General features: G+C 38.7%; 2 protein-coding genes across 9 annotated transcripts in view; one reads left to right on the forward strand and one right to left on the reverse strand.

Annotated features, from left to right (window-relative positions):
- Positions 1 to 6043, forward strand: part of clip1a (CAP-GLY domain containing linker protein 1a) — a 25769-nt gene extending 19726 nt beyond the window's left edge. For 6 of the 7 annotated variants that reach the window (XM_023282445.3, XM_055011475.1, XM_055011474.1 and 3 more), the window contains 8 exons: positions 57 to 177; positions 282 to 334; positions 520 to 540; positions 870 to 987; positions 2284 to 2434; positions 2518 to 2570; positions 3833 to 3960; positions 4953 to 6043. In XM_023282445.3, coding sequence (XP_023138213.2) covers positions 57 to 177; positions 282 to 334; positions 520 to 540; positions 870 to 987; positions 2284 to 2434; positions 2518 to 2570; positions 3833 to 3960; positions 4953 to 5181 — 874 coding nt within the window. In that variant the 3' untranslated portion in view covers positions 5182 to 6043. The remainder of the gene's footprint in view (positions 1 to 56; positions 178 to 281; positions 335 to 519; positions 541 to 869; positions 988 to 2283; positions 2435 to 2517; positions 2571 to 3832; positions 3961 to 4952) is intronic. The other variant, XM_055011473.1, reaches the window with a different exon arrangement.
- On the reverse strand, positions 5755 to 15891 carry LOC111576657 (leucine-rich repeat-containing protein 43). 2 transcript variants are annotated; one of them, XM_023282441.3, is made up of 12 exons: positions 15697 to 15891; positions 15236 to 15448; positions 14215 to 14325; positions 13872 to 14011; positions 12292 to 12530; positions 11994 to 12157; positions 10824 to 10995; positions 10293 to 10432; positions 10111 to 10200; positions 7167 to 7385; positions 6869 to 6971; positions 5755 to 6559 (listed from the first exon to the last, which is right to left on the reverse strand). In XM_023282441.3, the coding sequence occupies exons 1-12, from the start codon at positions 15781 to 15783 to the stop codon at positions 6429 to 6431; spliced, it is 1809 nt and encodes a 602-aa protein (XP_023138209.2). In that variant the 5' UTR covers positions 15784 to 15891; the 3' UTR covers positions 5755 to 6428. The 2 variants fall into 2 exon arrangements, with proteins under 2 accessions (XP_023138209.2, XP_035809736.2); XM_035953843.2 differs by having other exon boundaries at positions 6420 to 6559; positions 7162 to 7385.
- Positions 15892 to 22488: the final 6597 nt, after the last annotated feature.

A 22488-nucleotide genomic window follows, 5' to 3' on the forward strand; every position in this document is an offset into this window, starting at 1 on the left:
GCTCTACATTAGCTGTCAGAATTTCTAAAATGATTTTAACATTTCTGTCTATTCAGTGAGGACCTTAAAGAAGCAGTTTCTGTAAAGTCACAGTCCCTGCAGATGCTGCAAGATGAGAACAACAAGCTGACTCAGGAGCTTGATAACAATCACAGAGACCAGGGTGATCTTGTGAAGGTGCAGTTCTTTAATTTCAAAACAATCTTTTATAAACCTACATGAACATTTTGTGTGCTGTTGTTGTGGTGACAGTGATTGAATTTTAATTGTTGTGTTTCTAGCTGAAGGGTGAGCACTCAAAACTCAAAAAGCAACTGGAAGAGATAAAGAAAAGGTAAGAAAATCCACCATCGTTATGTGATTCAGACATTTTGTCAGAAATGTACATGTTCACCAACAATATGAGTAATGTTTTTTAAGCCTGTATCAGTACAAGCACACATTTCATCTGCTTGACACATGCAAATATGCAGAGCATTTGTGGTAAAGTCAATGTCATGCTGTTCTTTTCTTTCAAAGCCTGCCAAACAATGCCTTCAGGTACTTTGCGCCTTTTAATATTACGTCATGTCACAGTACAAATATTTTGACCACACAGATTTAGGCACATGATTGACTCCTCATCCAACTTGCCTGACACATTTTCTTTTTTTTTTTTTGTTTTCCGCCATTGTGCCATGTATCCCTTAATTTTATCAGTAAATACAATAGGATTTGCAATCTTACCATTTAGGCAGCTTTTCCTGGTTCATTTGTCTAGTCAGATTTGTACAGTGTCAGTATTGGTAAAATAAGGTTAGGGTTTTTCTCTTCCTGAAGTGACTTTATACTGCACCAGTGATACTTAGTTGATCCTGTGTGTTTGATAGTGAGAGCACCTTGAAGGAGCAGTTGGACAAGGAGAAGGCTGCCCTCCAACAGTCCATCCATAAAAACAGTGCCTTAATCTCAGAAAAGGACCAGCAGGTGGAAAACCTGAAGAGTGAGGTAAGAAACTAAGGCACGATGTTACTCTGCTAGTATTGAGCCCAAAGATCATTGACAAAACTGGCAAGTTTACCGTGCACAAAAGGCTTTCAAGCAAGTGAAGAATTGATAGAGACCAAACTTATGGATTTAATGTTCTTTTGGGTCATCTCACCGCTTTCTTCACTTTCTTTAGCTCTTGTAGCAGATTCTAAACTTTAAAGACACAAGAAGGCTCATGTTCAAAGCTTTTAACAGGACACACATGTTGGAGCTTGATTAATCTTATATTTAACTTTTAGCTTCATTTTACTTTACAAATATTAGCAATGCCATTTTGACTTGACATAACTACACTCTGACTAGATAGAATTGTTATTTACACTTGTATGGTGTCATTCTGACACAGACGGATGCCATTCAGTTTTAACTAGTCAAAATAGTAGTCAGATATCTCAAACCTGATTGTGACTAGTCTGAATTGTTGTGCAGAACAATCCTCATCACACTGCTGCGGCGCTTAAGATTGTGAGATTGGAAATGCCTTGAAAAGCAAGCTGCCTCCTCCCCCTTACCGTAATTTCTCACTAAATTACAGATATCTGCAGCGTCACTTTGCCTAGTCATAACTTTAATTGAAGATATGTGTTGTTACGTGTTGACTAGACAGGATTACAGTTTGAGATATCCACACCATCCTGTTGACTGGTCATATTTCCATTTCAAAACATTTGCAACATAATTCTGAGTAGTTCAGACTTAATTTAAGATATGTACAAAGGGCAGTGTAGTCATTTGTCCTCGGAAAAACGACATTTTATATCTGAATTGTTGTTTTTGACTAGTAACAATTGAAATACAGATGTGCAATGCATATGTAGTCTAGCTGGTCAGTATTAAACAGCTTACTATACCTCTTTACCTGCATTTGTGTGCAGACCCGTATGTCAGTGGGGCCACTACGCTACAACGAATACACAGTAGACGCTGATCTACTGCACGTGGCTTTGCACAGAAGAGGCTAACTTGATGTCACTTCTCTAGCAAGAAAAAATTTCACTGCATACTTGGACTTTGAGTGTACTTATAAATGACCTTAGAATTTGCCTAATGTGCAATTGCAGCGATGAAGGTTGGGAGTCGGAAACTTCTGTCGCTGGTACAGATGTAGTGATGCTTTTCTCTTATAATTTGTCATTCAGTGGGGAGTTCCACTTGTTGCTGTAAACATTATGTTTTAAAAGTTAGTAATAATCTGTAAAAACAAGTCTGTAGACATTTTCTAGTATTTTAATAGTGTGGGGTTTTTTTTGATAGCTGACTGTACTGCGTGGGGAAAGTGCCTCAGTTAAGACACTGCAGGGTACAATTCAGGCCTTGGAGCAGGACAAAGCTAATCTACAGGATCGTATTCAGAGACTGGAGAAGGACCAGGCTGCAGGGCCTGACACCATCAACAAGTCCTCAGGTAATGCTGGACTTAACTCAGGACCACAGATCATTTCTTTGTGAAGTGAAAAACAGGTGATCTACTTTACTTCTGTTTTGCAGGTGATGCGGTTTTGGACCAGTTGAGGGAGGATAAGGAGACTGCAGAGAGTCAGGTGTGTACCGTTGCATCCCAGTCATGTGTGGATAGTTTGAGTTTTTTTCCCTTGTTTTTTCCATCTATACATTCAGCGTAATGATGCTTTCCTACCCTGCCCATAGAATTTTCTGGTCTGACAATAACCTGTCCTCATTGCATTTACATGTCGTCATAGTTTTGGGCAGTCGTATGGAAACAGTCTTACTGAATGTTGTTTGTGAATGACTGTGCTGCTTACTTAGTACTCGCTATAAAAACACTACTAAATGACAATAAAGACTATTTCTGCTCATAGCAGGAGACTCTGAATGTTGACTTGTAGCTGTTACAGTATAATGTTTTACGGAGGTGAAATGAGCCAAAACTATTTGAAATTTCATTAAAAAGACGTGCAGCTTCTGACATCTTCCCAGCTGTTACAGGGATGATTGATACAACCCATGAATCACTATCACAGCTTTATCGCCCCGGCTCTGTGAGTGTTTTAGCCACAGTAGTGGGATAATAGCGTCATTTCTTATTAAAGGCTTATCTTATCTTTTCAGTGTCACAACTTTCACCTCCCTCCTGTGTTGACTCTAAAATGTTATACTGTAGTTTCTGTGTCTGTGATGACTTGAGTGTGTTGTCTGCCAGTAGGTGAGTCCTAATTTGAATTTCATTTTTTTTTCTCCTCCTTCTCCTTCTTAAATTCCAACTCCTCTCTTCTGCCCTGTTTCTGATGTTGGCAATGCTACACCACCATCAGGCAGCGGTTTGTTACTGTTTTTCATCAGCCTCACTTGTGCATGTTTGTCACTGTGGCTCTTATGTTTCATCCAGTTGAATCACTTTACAGTTGGTGTGAAAACTACATGCAAACTGTCTCCCAAAGATGAATCAGGCTTGATTAATCATTGATTGAGGTCTCTACTAAAATTCCCAGGGAAAATTTCTTCTTAGTAGACATAAGATATGTTAAGGATTACTTTTACTCAGTGAGACACCCATTAAATGTGGGTATTTCAATGACTCATTCCAAGCTTTGATTTTTCTTGGGCTGACAACTCACAGTGGCAGTTCATTACCTTAATCAAGATTGGGGTCATGTTATGGACTTATAATGAGGCGTAGCCACAACTGACCTTTGTGAAAGGGAGGCAAAGCAGTGGCACATAATACAATAAATAGACTTTATTATTGTTAAATAACTATTAGTAGTAAGGAAATTTGATGATGGACAATAGCTGATTATTCGCCAGGAGCGAGATTGATGCTACTGTTGTTTCTCCTTTGCAGATTGATTTCCTGAATTCAGTCATTGTTGACCTCCAGAGGAAGAACGAGGAACTTAAGGACAAATTGGAGAAAATGGCAGCTGCTGCTCTCAATGGGAATAATCCCAGTGAGCTGGATAACTATGATAGGTCAGTTCCACTTTCAGCAGACTTTCTGAGACCACTAAAACAGAGATTGACCAATATTTGTGTTTTGGTTTTTTTGTTGTTGTTTGTTTCAAGGCTGTTCGATTATCGGTACTCAAGATTGATACTGGATACTGGATTGATAACCGATATGCACTAAATGTTGTCTGTTAACAGCATGTGATTGCAGGGAACTTGACGTTCATACCTAGGTTACTTTATTAGTACAGTGCAGTTTGTCTTCTGCAGTTGCACCTGCTACTATGTTTTGTTAATCTTTATATGTTCTGTAAATTTAAATGCCTGCTAAGGTTCAAATCTTAAAGCATTGTTTGGTATCGCTTTCCAGATAATGTTTAGGGATTAAACTATAGCTGCATCCTAACTTAGCCACTAGCTGTTAGCACAGCCTTAGCCAATGTAAAAGTACCTAATTTCATCATTTATCATCCTGTGCTTCTTACTCAATTTTTCCAGGTTGTGCCTCTGCTAGAGAGACGTGTCTGTCATAGTAGATTGTTAAAGTTATTCTCACTTTAGAAAGATATTAGAAAAATGATATTGTCATCCATATGCTAAAAGGCACAGCAGATACCCGGTGATAGTTTTAGCTTGGCACCATCATCAAAATGAGCTCAAGCTGCACTCACACTAAATTATTTGGGCGTTTTCCGGGTCTTGCTTGTGCAACATTGAGGTATTTATTAAAACTTCAGCAACATCTGCCACCTCACCTTCCAACCACAGCTCCGCTGGGCATTGATTCATTGTCTGTTTGCTGTTACTTGTGACATGTGACCAATCAGGTGTTGCTGTGGGCGGGACATTACTTGAGATCGCAAAGTGACTACAGACAGCACGTTTAATTTATTTTATCAGCAATCTGTTAACAAGAATAGCTATACTAATTGTAGGAAAAATGCCGCTCCATCCTTTTTCAAAATTTCAGAATAATGCCAACTATGACACGGAGTTGTTTTATTTTTTTTCCACAGCCATGACAAGCAACCCACGAAGAAGAAACCTCCCCCAAGACTGTTCTGTGACATCTGCGATTGCTTCGATCTCCACGACACCGAGGACTGTCCCACACAAATGCAGATGCCTGACTCCCCTCCACACACCACCTACCACGGCAATAAGGGTGAAGAACGGCCATACTGCGACATCTGTGAGGTCTTTGGCCACTGGACCGATTCCTGTAACGATGATCAGACCTTTTAAAGCCTTTTTTTACCCTCGTTCGCACAATCCCTACATTTGCACATCATGTTAGGTCCTGCTATGCTTTTGGGATCATAGTTTCGTGTGTGTGTGTGCATTTTGTGTGCTTGTTTTTGCCAAGCATATTTGTTGTTCACGCCAGCCCTTAAGCGCTCTTACAGGGGAACAATCTCCTCAGAATCTCTTTCCAAAAATTCAGACATCCAGAAAAATACAGGAGTTAACAGTTTTTTTCATTTGTACTTGTAAATGACTTTCTAGGAAAAACTGTTTGATATCCTGGGATTGTGTGAGTGAGAGGGTGCTGTAGGTGGATGTATTATTCTGGGAGAAACGATGGTCTTCTTCAGATCTTTTAATTTATCAATACTCTTACATTGTTTGCACAGCTTGTCGGAGGGGTTACAGAGGAAATATAGTATCATAAAAGGTGTTTATTTGAAACTGTAAATTACTTGATTGAAAAACAAATGTCAGTTTTGCGCAAAAATTGGTGAGCGATATAGTTTATTTTTGTATGCTTGGAAATACTAAAGGTTTGATAGTATGTGTGTAATTTTGTGACGGGGACGGATTTGCTCACTCTTTTCTGGAGAGGAGTTGTGAAACCCAGTGCTGTTTGGCTTTAATAGGAACTTTTTTATGGCCTTTCTGAAAGGACTTCTGGAAGACTGGTAAGAGAGAAGCAGTTCAATTTGAAGCACTTCTTACTGTAAACTTTCAGTTCCAGTAAAATGGCCTTTCCAAAAAGTTTCGTATCAGTTAAAAGATCATATCTGTTTGAAACAATGAAACACTTAGACATTTCTTTAAACATGTTTGGAATATCTGTATAAAAATAAATAAAATTTATGAATTAAAATAGCGTGTTCCTTGTGCATAACAGCACAGCCATCTTTGTTGGCACTGTTGCATAGAATAATCACAACAAACTACATACAGGTGGCTTGTTAATATTTTACACAGAAGTTCCTAAAACCAGCAGTTGAACTGTTTTACAATTTAGAAAGGAAGTTTACATAATAGCCTCTATCTGGAGAAACTAGTAGTTTATTACTCATATTTAGGTTTTGGGTACCGTAAAGCAGGAGAACACATTTTTCAGAACATTCAACGGTCTACATTTCAGGAGGAAATTGCTGAAACTGTCATGTTGTAGTAGATTTAATGTGCAGTTCAGTTCAATGGTACATTCACCGTCAGCAGTCATGAGAAAACACAGAACGGTGCTGTGTGCTTTCAGAGGGTCAGTGAGGTAGTACGAGCTGGTGAGCTTCAGATGCAGACTTCCATCTCTCCAGCTCCACGCTCACCTCCACGGACACTGAGTCGTCTGTGTGGACGTCCAGCTCGGGTTTCTTCTTGCCTTTTCCTTTGCCTGCAGAGAGCAAAATCAGTAGCAGGATTTAGGAAAGTAAGACTGAAAAGAGAGAGTCTAACAAATCAAAACAGCATAACTTAAATTGAAATTTCAAATGGAGCCCTTCATGTTTAGTCATCTGCATCAGTATCCCCTCCAGGATAGAAATCATATGTGGTAATAATGATGAGGCTAATGTTAGAATAACACCACAGTATTGATCTGTCCAAAGCAGCCCTGATTCTTCTTCTAGATGTGGTGCTTTCATCATTTTTCATCATTTAGTTTTTATTTAAGCCAAATCTATTTTAAAATTATCTAAATAACCTTTTACGGATGCTGTATTCTTCTGTCTTGCATCGCTGCCTTCTCTCTGTTTTGACTCCTTCTCTCCCTTCTTCTTGTCCTCTTTGATTTTCTTTCCCAGATCCTAAAGATGTGTGTGAAAAAAACACATGAAATAACTCCTTCACAGTTTATAATCCTGTTGTCTGTCCCACATGTTGCAAGTTTCTTCTCCATTCATTGAACCTGCTTTCAGTGAAGCATCAGCACCAGTCTGAGGCAAATGGACCAATAATGGTCATAATATCTGCAGTGGTTTAGTTGTGTAACCTCACCTCACCTTTTGAGGTGTTTGCGGAGCTTCAACCTTAGACTCTGAGTGCAGGACACCGAGGTCACAGATGACATTGACCTTTTGACCTCCTTTGACCAGGCTTTGCAGAGGGACGTGTGCAGAGCCAAGGATTGTTCTGATGGGGGCGTCTTGGACCAGCTCTGGGACAGATTTCTTCTTTTTGTCTTTAGGTTTGTCTTTAGTGGAACCAGATTTGCCAGGAGACTACAGGAGATTAAAAGCAAACAAAAACATACACATCCATGTGATTGGTTGTGGGTGCTGGAGGAAAACATAGTTAGCTATTACAGTTTGCTCATAAGTTTACATACCCTGGCAGAATTTGTGATTTTTTTGGCCGTTTTTCAGAGAATATGAATGATAAGAGAAAACTTCATCCAGTGCTGCACCGACAATTCTGAGTCATGGGGAAAGCAAAAGAATTATCAAAAGATTTGTGGAAAATGGTAGTTGAACTGTATAAAACAGGAAAGTGATATAAAAAGATATCCAAGGAATTGAGAATGCCAATCAGCAGTGTTCAAACTCTAACTGAGAAGTGGAAAATGGGGGATTCGGTTGAAACCAAACCATGGTCAGGTAGAACAACAAAAATTTCAGCCACAACTGCCAGGAAGATTGTTCAGGATGCAAAGAAAAACCCACAAATAACTTCAGCTGAAATACAGGAGTCTCTGAAAAAAAGTGGTGTGGCTGTTTCAAGATGCACAATTTGGAGACATTTGAAGAAAAATGGGCTCCATAGTTGAGTTGCCAGAAGAAAGGCATTACTATGCAAATGCCAAAAAGCATAAACACAGAAATACACCAAACAGCACAGAGACAAGCCTCAAAACTTCTGGAACAAAGCCATTTGAAGTGATGAGACCAAAATTGAACTTTTTGGCCACAACCATAAACGTTACATTTGGAGAGGAGTAAACAAGGCCTATAATGAGAAGTACACAATCCCTACTGTGAAACACAGAGGTGGATCGCTGATGTTTTGGGGATGTGTGAGCTACAGAGGCACAGGAAACAAGATGAATGCAGCATGTTATCAGAAAATACTGGAGGAAAACTTGCACTCATCAGCCTGGAAGCTGCGCATGGGACATACTTGGACGTTCCAACATGACAACGATCCAAAGCACAAGGCCAAGTCTACCTGTCAGTGGCTACAACAGAATAAAGTAAAGGTTCTGGAGTGACCATCTCAGTCTCCTGACCTCAATATCATTGAGCCACTCTGGGGAGATCTCAAATGTGCAGATCATGCAAGACAGCCCAGGAATTTACAGGAACTGGAGGCTTTTTGCCAAGAAGAATGGGCAGCTTTACCATCTGTACAAGAAGGGCCAAAGTCGTCTCCACCTGCTGAGGAGACTGAGGTCCTTTGGAGTGTGCAGGACTCTGCTCAGGACATTCTACGACTCTGTGGTAGCGTCTGCTATCTTCTATGCAGTGGTCTGCTGGGGAGCAGGGAGCACTGAAAGGGACAGAAAGAGACTAAACAGACTGGTCAGGAGGGCTGGTTCTGTCCTGGACTGTTCCCTGGACTCCATAGAGGAGGTGGGTGAGAGGAGGATGTTGTCAAAGCTCACATCCATCATGGACAATCCCTCTCACCCACTGCATGACACTGTGGGGTCTTTAAGCAGCTCCTTCAGCAGCAGACTGAGACATCCACCCTGCAAGAAAGAGCGCTATCACAGGTCCTTCATCCCATCTGCTATAAGACTTTACAACATCAGCATCACTGGCTGATGTTAACATAAACTGGACTATATCATTACCACCCCAAACCATAAAATTTGCACAGACATTCTTGCACTGCACATCTTTGCACTTTTAAACTTTATTTTTATTTTTATTTTTTCTGTTAAAAATTTTGCCACCCTTGTATATATTGTAAATAAAACTGCTGTAACAATGTAAATTTCCCCTGGAGTGGGGAGAAATAAAGAACTTTATCTTTATCTTTATCTTTATCTTTATCTGACAAAATAAAGACCCTCATCTACAACTACCACAAAAGACTTCAAGCTGTCATTGATGTTAAAGGGGGGAATACACGGTATTAAGAACTGGGGTATGTAAACTTTTGATCAGGGTCATTTGGGTAGTTTCTGTCATTATGGTTTTAAAAAAGAAAACAAACAGTTTCTTTGAAAATAAATGGATTCACCCAACCACTAACCAGGAGTGAAAGAAAATTTTTGGTTTTATCATTTATATTCTCTGAAAAACGACCAAGAAATCATAAATTCTGCCAGGGTATGTAAACTTAAGAGCATAATTGTATATATATAGTCTGCACACAACTATAGGTGCCCCTAAGAACATTTATTAAATTACTACATAGATGTTCTTAGAAGAATCTAGGAATTGATACAAGAAGACTACAGGATGCAGCAGTGACGCTGAATTATATCGTTTAAATCCTAATATTTTAATAGAGCTCATAGTGTGCATCACCACTGCATGAAGACATACAGTGTTGTCTGCTGTAAAGCGCACCTTTAGCAACCATGACACATTTTAAAACTACCTCTTTGATATAAAGATGAAAAAAGTGTGACTGCGCCACATTTGACCAAAAGAAATTTACAATATCCTACCTGTTTTGTGGCCCCCTACTTCCATTGTTCTGTACAATCCCTTTTTAACTTGATTTTTTTGCATACTACAGATACATACATTCAGTTTCTTTGGGACAGTAAGATCACCTAGAAGGTTTTGCTCTTCATGATGAGTCTCAAAGGCACATGAGTTTTATTGAATTTCTTTAAATCACAAGTAATCAGTTCGAATACCACATCAGTTGCTGTGGTAACCCACATGCATTTTCAGTAGTCATGGTTTCTGTAACAAGAAGCTTTTTCCTGAATGTCAGCTCATTGATCTACCCACAGTTTGTGATTTGATGGTCATTTCAAGTCAGACTCACTTCTTTCCCTTTCCCGCCTTTCTTCTCTTTCACAGTTTGACTGTTTTTTGTCACCGGGGCGTCTTCAGAGACTGCAGGCCACGACAGGACCTGAAATGTCAAATGCCACAATATGAGTCCAACCACATTTTACATCCAAACGTGTATCTCCCACCTAAGACCTTATTTTTTTGTTGTTGTACCTTTTCCTCCTCTAGCCTGAGATAAAGGCCTTGATTGAGGAATTTCTTCAAGTCTCCCAGAGAACTAACAACGTACGTTTGTGCATCACTGAAGTCCATGCACTCCGACCACGTCAGCTTTGATGTACTGTGACTAGACACTGTAGCAGACACACACACACACACACACACACACACACACTGTGGACAAATAATTGCTGCGTTTGACACATGATAGTGCCTGATAAGCCATCAGCATAGTCATCCAGTTTCAGGGTGTGTTCAATTCTCCATCTGACTGTTCTGACTGTACGTTTCTCTGAAGACATTTGTGTAAATTCCACACAACTGATAAGAAAAAAGTTTATCCCATGGGTACAGGATATAAGTTGTAAAAATCCAAACATCTTACTGACTCCTTTACACCCTTCTGCTGAATGTAATGCAGTGAGAACCTGCTGGTTTTTATCTGTCTATATCAACAACTGCTTCAGCTCGATCAGTATTTGTGCTTGAAGTGCAGGTCCACTGAGGCGCTACATGAGTTATTACCACGTATAGCATCAGAGCAGGCTCCCTCAGTATTAACCACACAGACTTCAGTGTCTGGTTTGGACGTCTCTCTTTCACATTTCTTGCTTGATAGTAGATCAGTATCACACGAGCCATCTTCTGTCACATGTGCTGTGGATGCCGTGTCAAATTTAGCTTCACTGCCAAGGTTCTGTGAACAGGAACATGAAAAGCTAGTGAATTAAAGATCGTGAAAATGCTCTGGTTTCTGTGCAGTGTTTTAATGTTTGCTTTAAGAAAACATTGCATAACAAGACATTCAAAGCAAATGTGCGCACTGAACAAATAGTGTAAGAGACTTCATATGTTTATGTCGGTTTTCTCTATTAAATTGAATCCCTTTTCCTACAGCTATATTTGGCTTGATCTTGTGGCATCAGTATCTGAGTTACATATTTACCTTTGAGGATTAAAAAAAAACATATGCACATGCCCATATATACACAGAAAGAGCTATTGGTTTGTTGTAATTTTGAATTCTTCACCATACTGGCTGCAGTGAAGTCGTTTCCTTACATGTCACTACAGGAAGTGAAGGCAACACAACTCACAGCTTTCACTCTGTGTAAAAAACAACAACAACTAAAACAACCCCAATTAACCTCCTAAGTTCAGCTGAAACTAATATCAGGCCTCAGGCACTGGAGTTAGATCAGGTGCATATTTTCCAAAGATTACAGAATTTTTTTATTTGACAAAATTTCCCACTCTTGTTTCTTTGCTTTCCTTGTTGAGGAAGTGCAGAAGGATTGTGTGCCAAGGAAGGAAGAAAGAATTTCATTCCAAAAGTGTTATTTTAGGAAGGAATGTCTGTGCAACCAGTACAGACCAGAAGAGCTATTATAGCAACGGATGACTTTAAAAATGAATGTATGAGCATGTGCGTACTGTTTTAAGAAATATGTTTGTTGTTTGTTTGTTTTTTTACATGTGAAAGAAACTACTTTTGAATGAAAATGTTAGAAATGTGTTCATTATTATTACTGTTATTTACAAAATAAAGTCCCAACATGTCAGAAGCAATGTTAAAAACAAAACAAAAACTTGACACACATTTGCTTTGAATTCAGTTTTCAAATGTGGCATTCTGGATCACGTTAAACATACAGTTGTTTAAAAACAGTGAAAAGTGTTGGAAGGATACGTCACCAGCTCGCCAGGTGTTTCGTGACTAAGGAACTCGTATGTGATAAAATAGCTGAAAGAGACAACAGGGAAGTCAGGAGCGTTCTCCTCCACACTCATCAGCGGGTCTAGGATTCCTCTCATTCTTCCCACATTTACTGTGGCTGATGCCGTGTCTGTAATCAGCTCTGTGCAAAATAAAACCATCCCAATATCAGAAACTGTCAGCACACTCATAACATGAGTTAAATTACGTCCACCCTCACTTGGGAAATTAAAAACATGAGCCCACGCAGATATTCTACTTGACAGCACATCTCACCACTCATCTCGGCCAAGCCTCTAAAACTGTGTCTTTCCTCAGGGGAGATCCATGAGGCATCCAGACAGGAGAGTGCTGGGAGACGGTCCACAGTGAAGCCCGGATAAGAGGGTGCCAGGGTGAACGGGTTTCCCTCCAGCACCAGTGTCTTGAGGCAAGGGAGGGAGCTCAAAGCTTCCAGTAAGGTCTTCTGGTCCTGGAAGTCACAGTCACTGAGGTCCAGACACACCAGCTGTGGCCTGAAGTCAGAGACATACAAATAGTAGCCTTACTTAGATAGATAGATAGATAGATAGATAGATAGATAGATAGATAGATAGATAGATAGATAGATAGATAGACAGACAGACAGACAGACAGACAGACAGACAGACAGACAGACAGACAGACAGACAGATAGATGATAGATAGATAGATAGATAGATAGATAGATAGATAGATAGATAGATAGATAGATAGACAGACAGACAGACAGACAGACAGACAGACAGACAGACAGACAGACAGACAGACAGACAGACAGACAGATAGATGATAGATAGATAGATAGATAGATAGATAGATAGATAGATAGATAGATAGATAGATAGATAGATAGATAGATAGATAGATGATAGATAGATGATAGATAGATGATAGATAGATAGATAGATAGATAGATAGATAGATAGATAGATAGATAGATAGATAGATAGATAGATAGATAGATAGATAGATAGATATTCTATTTATCATTTATTCATCAATTCAAGGCATCCACTAGCTCACACCACATTCAAGACAGGTAAGAAAACAATGTATAAAAGTCTGTGCAATTAACGTGAAAATCGTGCTGGTTGAAGACATAGATTCCAAAAATGCTGGTATCTTCCAAAAATTGCTCATATTTAGAATAAAAGTGATTATTACAAAAGTTACAATTCAGAATGGCATAATGGTATAATGTGAAAATAGAACTAACACAGACCTAGTGACACAAATAAACTGTGTGTTTAGTCCAAGCATAACGCACTAAGCAGCCCATCCTCCTGCCAAATTTCTAATAAAAATACTTCCCCTTATTAAAGTTGTTTAACTGTCCATTCAAATGTTTTTTATACATTTTATGGATTAATAAATTGTTATAAATTGTGTATGTGTGGTTCGGTATGTTATTTTCCAGAGCCACACAGGACATCACACATACAGCTGTATGTGGAGGGTGCGTTATATTCCTCATGACGTGGTTTAATACAAGCCTATCATGCTTCAAAATTGCATGTCATTTCGTGTATCCCCTTGTTGACACTGAAAGCAGCGAGATCAAAAGCTCTTTGAACGCTACTTTGTCATCACACACGCCAATGTTGCCTCCGTCATCGTAACTTACTGACACGCTGCCATCAAATTAGCACAAGTGTAAAACCACAAGGGGTCAAAGATCAGAGAGAAACTACAGTGAAAACATCCTGGGGTGGTGTGATTGTCTTACAACATTATCTGACAATCAAGTTTTAAAGTACGCAATTGTACTTTTCTCTTGACCTGGTTTTGGTTTGTCGCTTCAAAACCAGACGGGCTTGTTGAATGTGAGAACTAACCAGTGTCTTCCTGTGAGATGAGAAACATCTTCATGGGAGGCCAGACTGTTGTGGCTGAGGCCGAGGTACTGCAGGCAAGGAGGCAGACGGCCGGTGAGACTGTTTAAAGAGGACAACCGGTTTGCGCGTAGCTCCAGAATCTTTGAAAGGAACATATTTGCAATCAGTTAGTCATCATTACGTTACCACTTATGTTAATCAGCAGTGTCGCAACGTGTGGGAGAAGAGCAGGAAAAGTGATATTTTTCTGCCCTTTATGATGCAAGCCACTGTTTATAACATTAATGCTGCGGCCACTACTGCAACACAATGTTATCTGATAAGCTGCAGGACTGTGACTCACTTTCAGACTGCTGGGAAGGTTCTCTGCAGGGATTTCAGAGATTTTGTTGGCACTCAGCACCAGTTCCTCCAGCTTTGAGAATTTCAGCAGGCCGTTGTCAATGGCTGACACCTGAACGCAACACGGACAAAACATCAAGTAGCAGCACGTTTTTAGGAACAAGCCAGTTTCTATGTAGGTTTAAATAAAAAGAGACGTAGAGACAGAGTGGCTGAACCTATATTTCCTATTAAATACAACTTATGGTGTCACACTACGTGGAAGCACAGCATGGGAGTGATTCAAGTTATTAGCTGACAATCTTTAAACAAAGAGACACATATTAGATCAATGGTCTCAGCAAGGATTTTGACATTTCACCCTTCTGACCTTTCATTATCTGAGCTGCAAATTAGGGTTTTTGTTTAATATTTCTGGCCTCCTTGACTTGATATTCATACAGATTTTTGTCCGTCAAAGGTTCCTTTTTACTCAACCCATTTTCTGCCAACTAGTTGGCACTAGAAGTCAAACACTTATTGGAAATGAGATCATGTGAGTGCATTGAAAATGTCTCAAATGATTGTAGTATGAAGACTCCTGTATCTGCACAGTCCAGTCTCTGGTAAACCAGTACTCCTGGATGTAACTACACCATGAAGACTAAAGAACACTCAAAGCCACTCTGTGAAAAAGTTATTGAAAAGCACAAGTCAGACATATACAGATACAACTCGCTGACTCTGTGGATCTGTGGAGTAAAATTAAATCTGTCGTAAGAAATGAAAGGACTATGGCACATTTGTAAATCTGTCTAGAGCAGGCCAACCCATAAAAACTGAGATGCAAGAAAGAAACTTGTGAGTGAGGCCACCGAGACACCTATGATTCCTCTGGTGTCGTTATACTACAATCACTTGACACATTCACTGTCCTCACATGGTCTCTCTTGTTTAGGCTTTATCAACTTCTGTCAAATCCTGCGATAATCATAGTTAAAAGTGCAGTATTTGGAAGAAGTATTAAAAATTTGTATACTCACTCCCTTGTCCACAATTCGAAGTGTAGTAAAGTAACTGTAAATGAAGTTCGTGTGCAGGTGTTGAGGTGAAAGCACAGCCAGCTTTCTCAGGGCCGAGGCTTGGGGGCTCCATGAATCATCGTAACGCCACGGAGAATGATGGCAGCTCAGCAGATCGAGGAGGGAATCTGTCGACTCTGAATCTGCTCCCGCTGCACTGTCCTTTGTCTTTCTCTGGGAACAGAATCACTCATTTAATTTATTCATTAATTTATTTGACATGTACAGCGCTCACTAATCAACAGAAAAAAATGTCAATTTTCTTTCAGAATTGTCTACTTTTAACCTTCTTTTAATATTATATGCAAAAACCAGCCACAGTATGCAGTGATGAGAGGGCTTTGAGCCACCTCCTAGACATTGTTATTTATTAAAGATAATCTAGAAAATGCTGTAGCCAGTTCACAGCTAAAGTAACTCACCCAGCTGCCATGTCCACAGGGAAAATCATTGAGACACAGGCGGCGAATCTTCTTCTCTAAAACAGCAGAAAGTGTGTTTGAGCTCATGACAGTCAACAGCTGCTATATGTCTCTATATAAGAGTTTTATTTGTAGAGGAACACAGCAGCTATTGTATATGAGCCAATGTACACATGGTCAGCTTGTCTATGGTCTGCAAAGAGTCCTCTGGTGTTTGTTTAGGGGTTGCCTGGCAACAGCAGTGCCTCCATCCTGGATCCCTGCATCACAGTTAACAATTAAAGTGCATGAAACTATTAAATAAAAGTTTAAAGATGGAGAAGACATCAGGCTTAGATTTAGATGTTTTCACCTTAAATCTACTATGATTCAACAGCCCCAGATATAATTAATCCAGAGTATTAGCTCTGTGTGACTGTATTTAAGTACATTTTCAGTATAGCTGAGGCTGATGGGTAGGTGTCCCAGCCCTCTAATTTTTCATGAGTCTGAGCAAACACACACTGGACCACTTGGACAACTGTGAGCAACATCAGACGTGTTCACTGTGGTCACACCAGCATCGCATCCATTCAAGTTACATGGTTTATTAAAAGAATCAAATTACAGCATTTACATTTCTGTTAAAACACTTTGTCAACAGGAGCCAGTTGAAGGCTGCAGTGATTTTAGTGACACTACAATGTATAAGAGTGAAGTTATTGAATATTTGTCTCTCTTTACTGTTGCAGCGGTTTTGCAAATTGCAGACGGACCCTGTTCACTCCATAGACACCAATGTTATTCCTGTAGCTTGAAAGACGGCTACTTTTGATAAAACTGGGCTTGTAGCACATTGTCTGCCTTGCAACAATGGGAAAGAGGCACCGTTTATGTTTTGACAACCTATATCTAATGAGTTATTGATGCTGGAAGTCCCAATCTGTGAATATCTTTCCAACTTTACTGAACTTGGGGCCACTACCACCTAAGGAGTGATATATTTAATTTTGAAAAAAGCATTTAGCCATACTTAAAGCTTTAAGTGCTTTATTAACATGGAACTAAAAATTTTGTATTGTTTGATTATCACAGGTTCTGTCTGAAAAGAGGTGGCATCATTTTAAACAGTGAAATCAAACTAACAAAATGTAATGACCAACCAGTGAGCAATACTGGATTCTGCATAAACATAAACAACTTTTTTAAAAATCTAAATCTTAACACAGTTAATGTATTAACTTATTTTTGTGTGTATGCATGTATTTATTGATTTATTTAGTACTGTTAACATATCAGAGTTCTGAGTGAGTTTTTCTTAAGATAGGCAAAGGCCATTTATTGATTACATATATGCTGTTAAATGTTTATTAAAAACTAAAAAGCATTTTAAAAAAACAACTTAGGCATTTATTGAGTCACTAAAATACTGTAGAGTACAGACCACATCAGCATGATTATAAGCATCCTCTGGTAAATTAACAACCAGATACTGATGTCTCTCACCATATGGACTTCAGGAGATGACTGGGGGATGATAAACTGTGACCTACTGGTTGGGTTCTCTCTGTTCTCATGTTTCTTACATGTTTGTCCCCTGACAGCCGGGTCCTAATGTTTTTTGAGCAACACACCACACTATGACGTTTTTACAATGATGGTTCTACTATGGAACCAGTTTGACATGTTCAGGTGTTCTTTGTGTGAAAACTCAGAGATTTCAGGTATCAGAAGGTGGTTTTCAACCTTCTTTGTTAATTTTCTGCTTCAACTTTAAATTAAATTTCCTTCACTAACCCCGCCCTCTGGACTTCCAGTAAGCTGTGTTCCTATTGGCTGTCCAGGTGGCTGCTAGGTGTTATCAGGAACACCTGAGCAGCTCAGTGTCTTCCTGCTTTATTTAGCTGCAGCCAAACATTTCCTCTGCTTCCTTCACCACAGAACCGGGTTTGGCTCTGTTGCTTCAGTTTGTTCTTTAGGCGTTGGCTTGCAGCTTCCAGCAGTAAAATCGTCTTTAATGTGTTTCTTGGTGTGTTTTAGGGCTTTGTACTGGATAGTTGTCTTGGTAAATGTGGTTCTTTAGCCACAGTTAGCACATGGTGCTAATGTGTGCAGTGATTAGTGGATTTGGCACAGCTGAGTTGTGTCTTCATCTTGGCTGTAGTGAGTCTTTAGAGGTTTTTGGTCAGACACATTCTGTATTCTTGTTTGTGAACCAGCGTTGGTTGTCCAGAAGGTAAGAGTTCCTGTCCTGATTCTCTGTTCTCAGAGGTTCTCTGGTAGGCTGCAGGAGACTTTAGCGTTTGGGTTGTGCTAGTTTGGTTTTTGTATGGTTTCATTTGGACGACTATCTTGAGGCCCCTCCATGTGGTTTAGTGAGGTTTTCTGGAACAGTTCTACAAAGCAACCTGCAGCAGAAGAGACTTTGAGAGTTTTTAGGAAGTTCTGGAGACCAGACTTTAGAGCAGCAGAAACATTTGTCAGCAGTTTGAGCAGGAGAAGGTGAGCTTCAGAGTAGAAATGAGGAGAAGGAAACCTTCTTGACCCGTGTGGTGAGGTCCTGTACCAAGAGTTTGAGCAGGTTGTGAAGAGTCTGTAGTGCTTTGGTCTGAAAGCACAAGAATCGACTCATTAAAGGAGAAAACAGGAGATATTGTTGGTTCTTCTGTTGCTTTGCAGTTTCCTTAGACTGAATATCAAATTTATATTTTAAATGATTTACCATGTGAGCCCCAAGAAGACTTTAATAAACTCCCTCCATCCCCTGGACACAACATATTTTATTACCATGTTGTTTTTTTGTTTGTTTTTGAGTTTTACTCATAGTTTTAGCATAGTTTTTTCTCTTTGCTTGTTTAGTTTTGTAATCTGTGTGAAAGGTGCTAAACAAATAAAGCTTGATAAACTGAATAACTGACTAACTCGTGATTGTGACAATAGAAGTATTTTCATTGTGATTTAAGGGTTTGTTTCATTTTTAAGGTTGGGGTTAAAATCTTGACAGAAAAAAAAGATTAAAGAAATAAACTACAGTAAAAAAAAAAAAGCAATTAAATCAAAGGAAAAAAAACATTCAATATAATAAAACTTTTAAAAAGAAAATTAAATATTAAATACAATTAAATTATATTAGCCAAATATTTAATTAGATAATTTAATGGAAGATACAAAGCATGTAATTATGAAATTAAACTAAAATTTTTAAACAAAAATATTAAACATTAAAGGTGAAATATTTTAGATAATTAAACATTTAAAAAATACAATTAAACAAAAATATTACACATTTAGAAAAATACAAAACATTTCATTAGATTATTAAACCTTTAAAAGTCAAAACATTTAATTAAAAAACTAAATGTTTAATTAGAAAATTAAATCTTAAAGACAATAAAACTTTAAAAAGGAATTAAACAGAAAATACAATGAAGCATTAAAAAAGAAAATTAAACATTAAAAGGTGGTAAAACATTTAAAAAGAAAAACCGTAAAGATTTAATCGAAAAATTAAACATTGGGAAAGAAAAGGAAATTTTTCAAACAAGCCAATAAAACATTTGAAAAAGCAACAATTAAACATTAAAAAGACAAAACATTTCGAAATCAGATCAGATATTAGAACAGAATAAAAGGTGAGAAAAGAGCAAAACTAAATATTTAAGAAGAATCAAACTAAAGATAAAACCTTTGAAAGGGCACCAGTTAAACTTTAGAAGATCAAATTAAACAGAAGAAACAATAAAATGATCAAAAGAGCAAAAACAGATAAAGACCTTAAAGTGTTTTCTAGTCTTAAATGAAAACATCAAGTTGTTTCTTTAAACATTTCCTCTTTCTATGTTCTTGGTTTGATTGTGGATAGATTTACTAAGAACTCATTTCAGAAAACTGATTTCCAGATAAAGTCTACTAGAGGTTGAAGGCATCGATCAAACTAATGTTACCTTCTGATCTCCACAAACTTTACTGTTCAGTGAAAATAATCAAAGTTTGTTGAGGATTTCTAAAAAACCCACAGGTGAAGGTCTGAGAAGAACTCAGATGGATGGTCTAAATGTGAAATCAAGACTCATGGTCACAAGGTTTAAGGCCTCTGTTAACCATAAAGTTCAAACTAACAGAGAAGTACTGAGAAACTTTTAAGATTTCAGTCCTCAGACTGTCTGAAGGTTCAAACTAACAGAGAAGTACTGAGAAACTTCTAAAACTTCAGTCCTCAGACTGTCTGAAGGTTCAAAGTAACAGAGAACTGCTCAAGAACTTTTAGGTTTTCAGTCCTCACTGTCGAAAGGTTCAAACTAACAGAGAAGTACTGAGAAACTTCTAAAACTTCAGTCCTCAGACTGTCTGAAAGTTCAATCTAACAGAGAACTACTGTGGGACTTAGAAAATTTCAGCCCTCAGACTGTGTGAAAGCTCAGGTCCTGAGGACTCGGGAGGTCTGGAGGCTTTGAAAAGTCTTGGAATTGAGGGTTCCACCCTCCAGCACAAAGGCTGAAGTCCAACCTCCTGAGAAAAACGGTCGAGTTGAGACTCGAGTTAAAAAAAACTCGAAAACAACAAAAAATAGATGATAAATGCGCAAAAAAAAGAAGAATTAGTATCTGAGCGAGTAGCTCAGGGGGATAAGAAGAGGACTACCAAGTGGAAGGTCGCAGGTTCAAGACCCGCCACCGGCCCTTTTCTTTGTTCTTCTTTGTCAGGATTTTGAGAAAATTTAAGAAGTGTCTGGTCTTGAACCAGCGACCTGCAGCTCCATAGGCAAATCCTTAACTCACTGAGCTACAGATCAGATGAAAAGAAATAATTTCGTCGTCCCTTTGGCATCGTAGTTCCTCAAGTGACCACATGGGCGGAGCTGAGGCGGAGTCTGGGTGGGGTCAGGGCGGAGAGTGGGCGGGGAGGTGGGTGGCGGCCTCACCCCTCTACTCCCCCACCTCCCTCCACCACCCACCACACCTTCCCCCGCCTCACGAGTTCTTCGAGTCGCCACGAGTTCTTCGAGTCTCCGTGGGTTTTCCCCAGTTTCTGGAGTTTCCACCAGGTCCCAGGCAGAACAACTTGTCATGAAGCGGTGTTGAAGTCAGCCAGGATGGACTGACTTTTTACAGCCACTGGAAGGAAGACCACTAGAAGAGCAGGTCTTTAACCACCATCCAGATAATGCGTGGAGTTGGTCAACTTTTATCAACCTCCATCCACATGTTCAACTTGATATCTTTACTTGGAGATTTTTAGCACCACAAACCTTTAGTATCACACTTTATTATCCTTTATTAGGACTTTCATGGAATCCACCAGCAGATTTAGTTTTTGTTGAGAAACTTTATTCTTGTCGTCGTGGGACTGCAGTATTTAAAACTGTTCCTTCTATTTGACCTCATGTTTATTAGTTTTAGTGGAGAAAATTTGAATTGTCAATTAGTCTCTTAAAAACTAAATAATTGGATTAGTCAAGAGGTTTAAATTTCTTATTTTGTCATATTTTAAATATGACAAAAAAATATAAAAATAAAGCATCTTGAGACAATTTGACCTGTAATTGGCATTATATAAATAAAATTGAATTAAAATTGTATGTATCTTGTAATGTTGGAGTAATTCAGCCAAATATGTTGGAAAACACATTTTCTTTGTCCATTAATCTGTTGATTGTTTTCTCCAGTAATTCATTTCTTGTTTTGGTTTATAAAATGTCAAGCCCAAATATATTCAGTTTACTGTCATAAAAACCAAAAAGGTTTACATTCATGATGCAGGAATCAGGCAGTTTTTCACTTTTTATCTTAGTTTAGTCAGAAAGATAGTTGATAATGTGTGAATTGTTGCAGCTTGTGAGGCGTAGAAGGTTTTAATCTTTGGGGCCGAGTGTCAGAAAACATTTAGAAACCAACATCAACAAAACACTCAACAAAGGGAAATCCAACTTTTGCATGACAATGTCTAATTAAAGGACATTTATTTCCAACAAAAATGTGTGATATTCATCCTCTGGAGCTTTCTCTTCACATCGTCTTCCACCTGGACTGGTTTGGTCGGGAGCATGTGCAACAAATATTTGAAGAACTGCACTTTAACATCAATGAATGACGCTGAAGTTTAATCTCTACATAAATGAGACTGTGTCTGGATGTGCTGCTCTGTCATTAACTTCTAAGTTTAGGGAAAGTTAAAACAAAAGAGGACAGTTCAGATCAGACTTGAGAATGAGCTGATTTTGAACAAACATCTCAGACTTTCTGAGCTTCAGCACCTCTAGCAAGATAATTTAACAACAAGCAACTCAAGAGATCCAGAAGTTGGAGAGAGTTAGCTTTAGCTCAGCCAAAGAACATGTGGGACGCTAACCTAGCAAACATTTCAGACTTTTCTCTGTGAATTCTGAGAAATAATTTACTATTTAATGACAGAGCTACACATCTGAACTCAGTCTCATTAAAACAGACTCTAATTCAGTGTCATCCATCCATATTAAAGTGCAGTTACCCAAAATGTTTGTTGCATGAGCTCCAACAAAACCTGTCCAGGTAGAAGGCCACTTTGACAAACAGGAAGTGGAAGATTCCAAGCAGATTTATAGAAGGGGGAACCAGACTGTACTAAGTGTCGTCGAGTGTAGAGGGGTGTCTTGTGGGTTTTTAAGGCTGATAATGATTATTAGTGAGACATTTGGAGTAGATATTCATTTGCAGTAAATGAAAGTATTTAAAATCTTGAGTTAAACTTAGAAGAACACAAACTCTAACAGAAAACTTTGTTGATACGTTTTTGTTTTGTTTACAGATGTTAAGTTAAAGGAGTTTTATTCGTTAC

The sequence above is a fragment of the Amphiprion ocellaris genome, chromosome 6 (genome assembly GCF_022539595.1).
Source record: "Amphiprion ocellaris isolate individual 3 ecotype Okinawa chromosome 6, ASM2253959v1, whole genome shotgun sequence".
NCBI lineage: Eukaryota > Metazoa > Chordata > Actinopteri > Pomacentridae > Amphiprion > Amphiprion ocellaris.

Excerpts from the sequence above, each read along its gene's own strand:
- LOC111576657 (XM_023282441.3), bottom strand. The coding sequence starts at position 15,783 with ATGAGCTCAAACACACTTTCTGCTGTTTTAGAGAAGAAGATTCGCCGC. Across the intron at positions 12,531-13,871 it reads CATCTCACAGGAAGACACTG|GCCACAGCTGGTGTGTCTGG; the intron begins GTTAGTTCTCAC and ends CTCTGACTTCAG. Across the intron at positions 10,201-10,292 it reads TCAGGCTAGAGGAGGAAAAG|GTCCTGTCGTGGCCTGCAGT; the intron begins GTACAACAACAA and ends TTGACATTTCAG.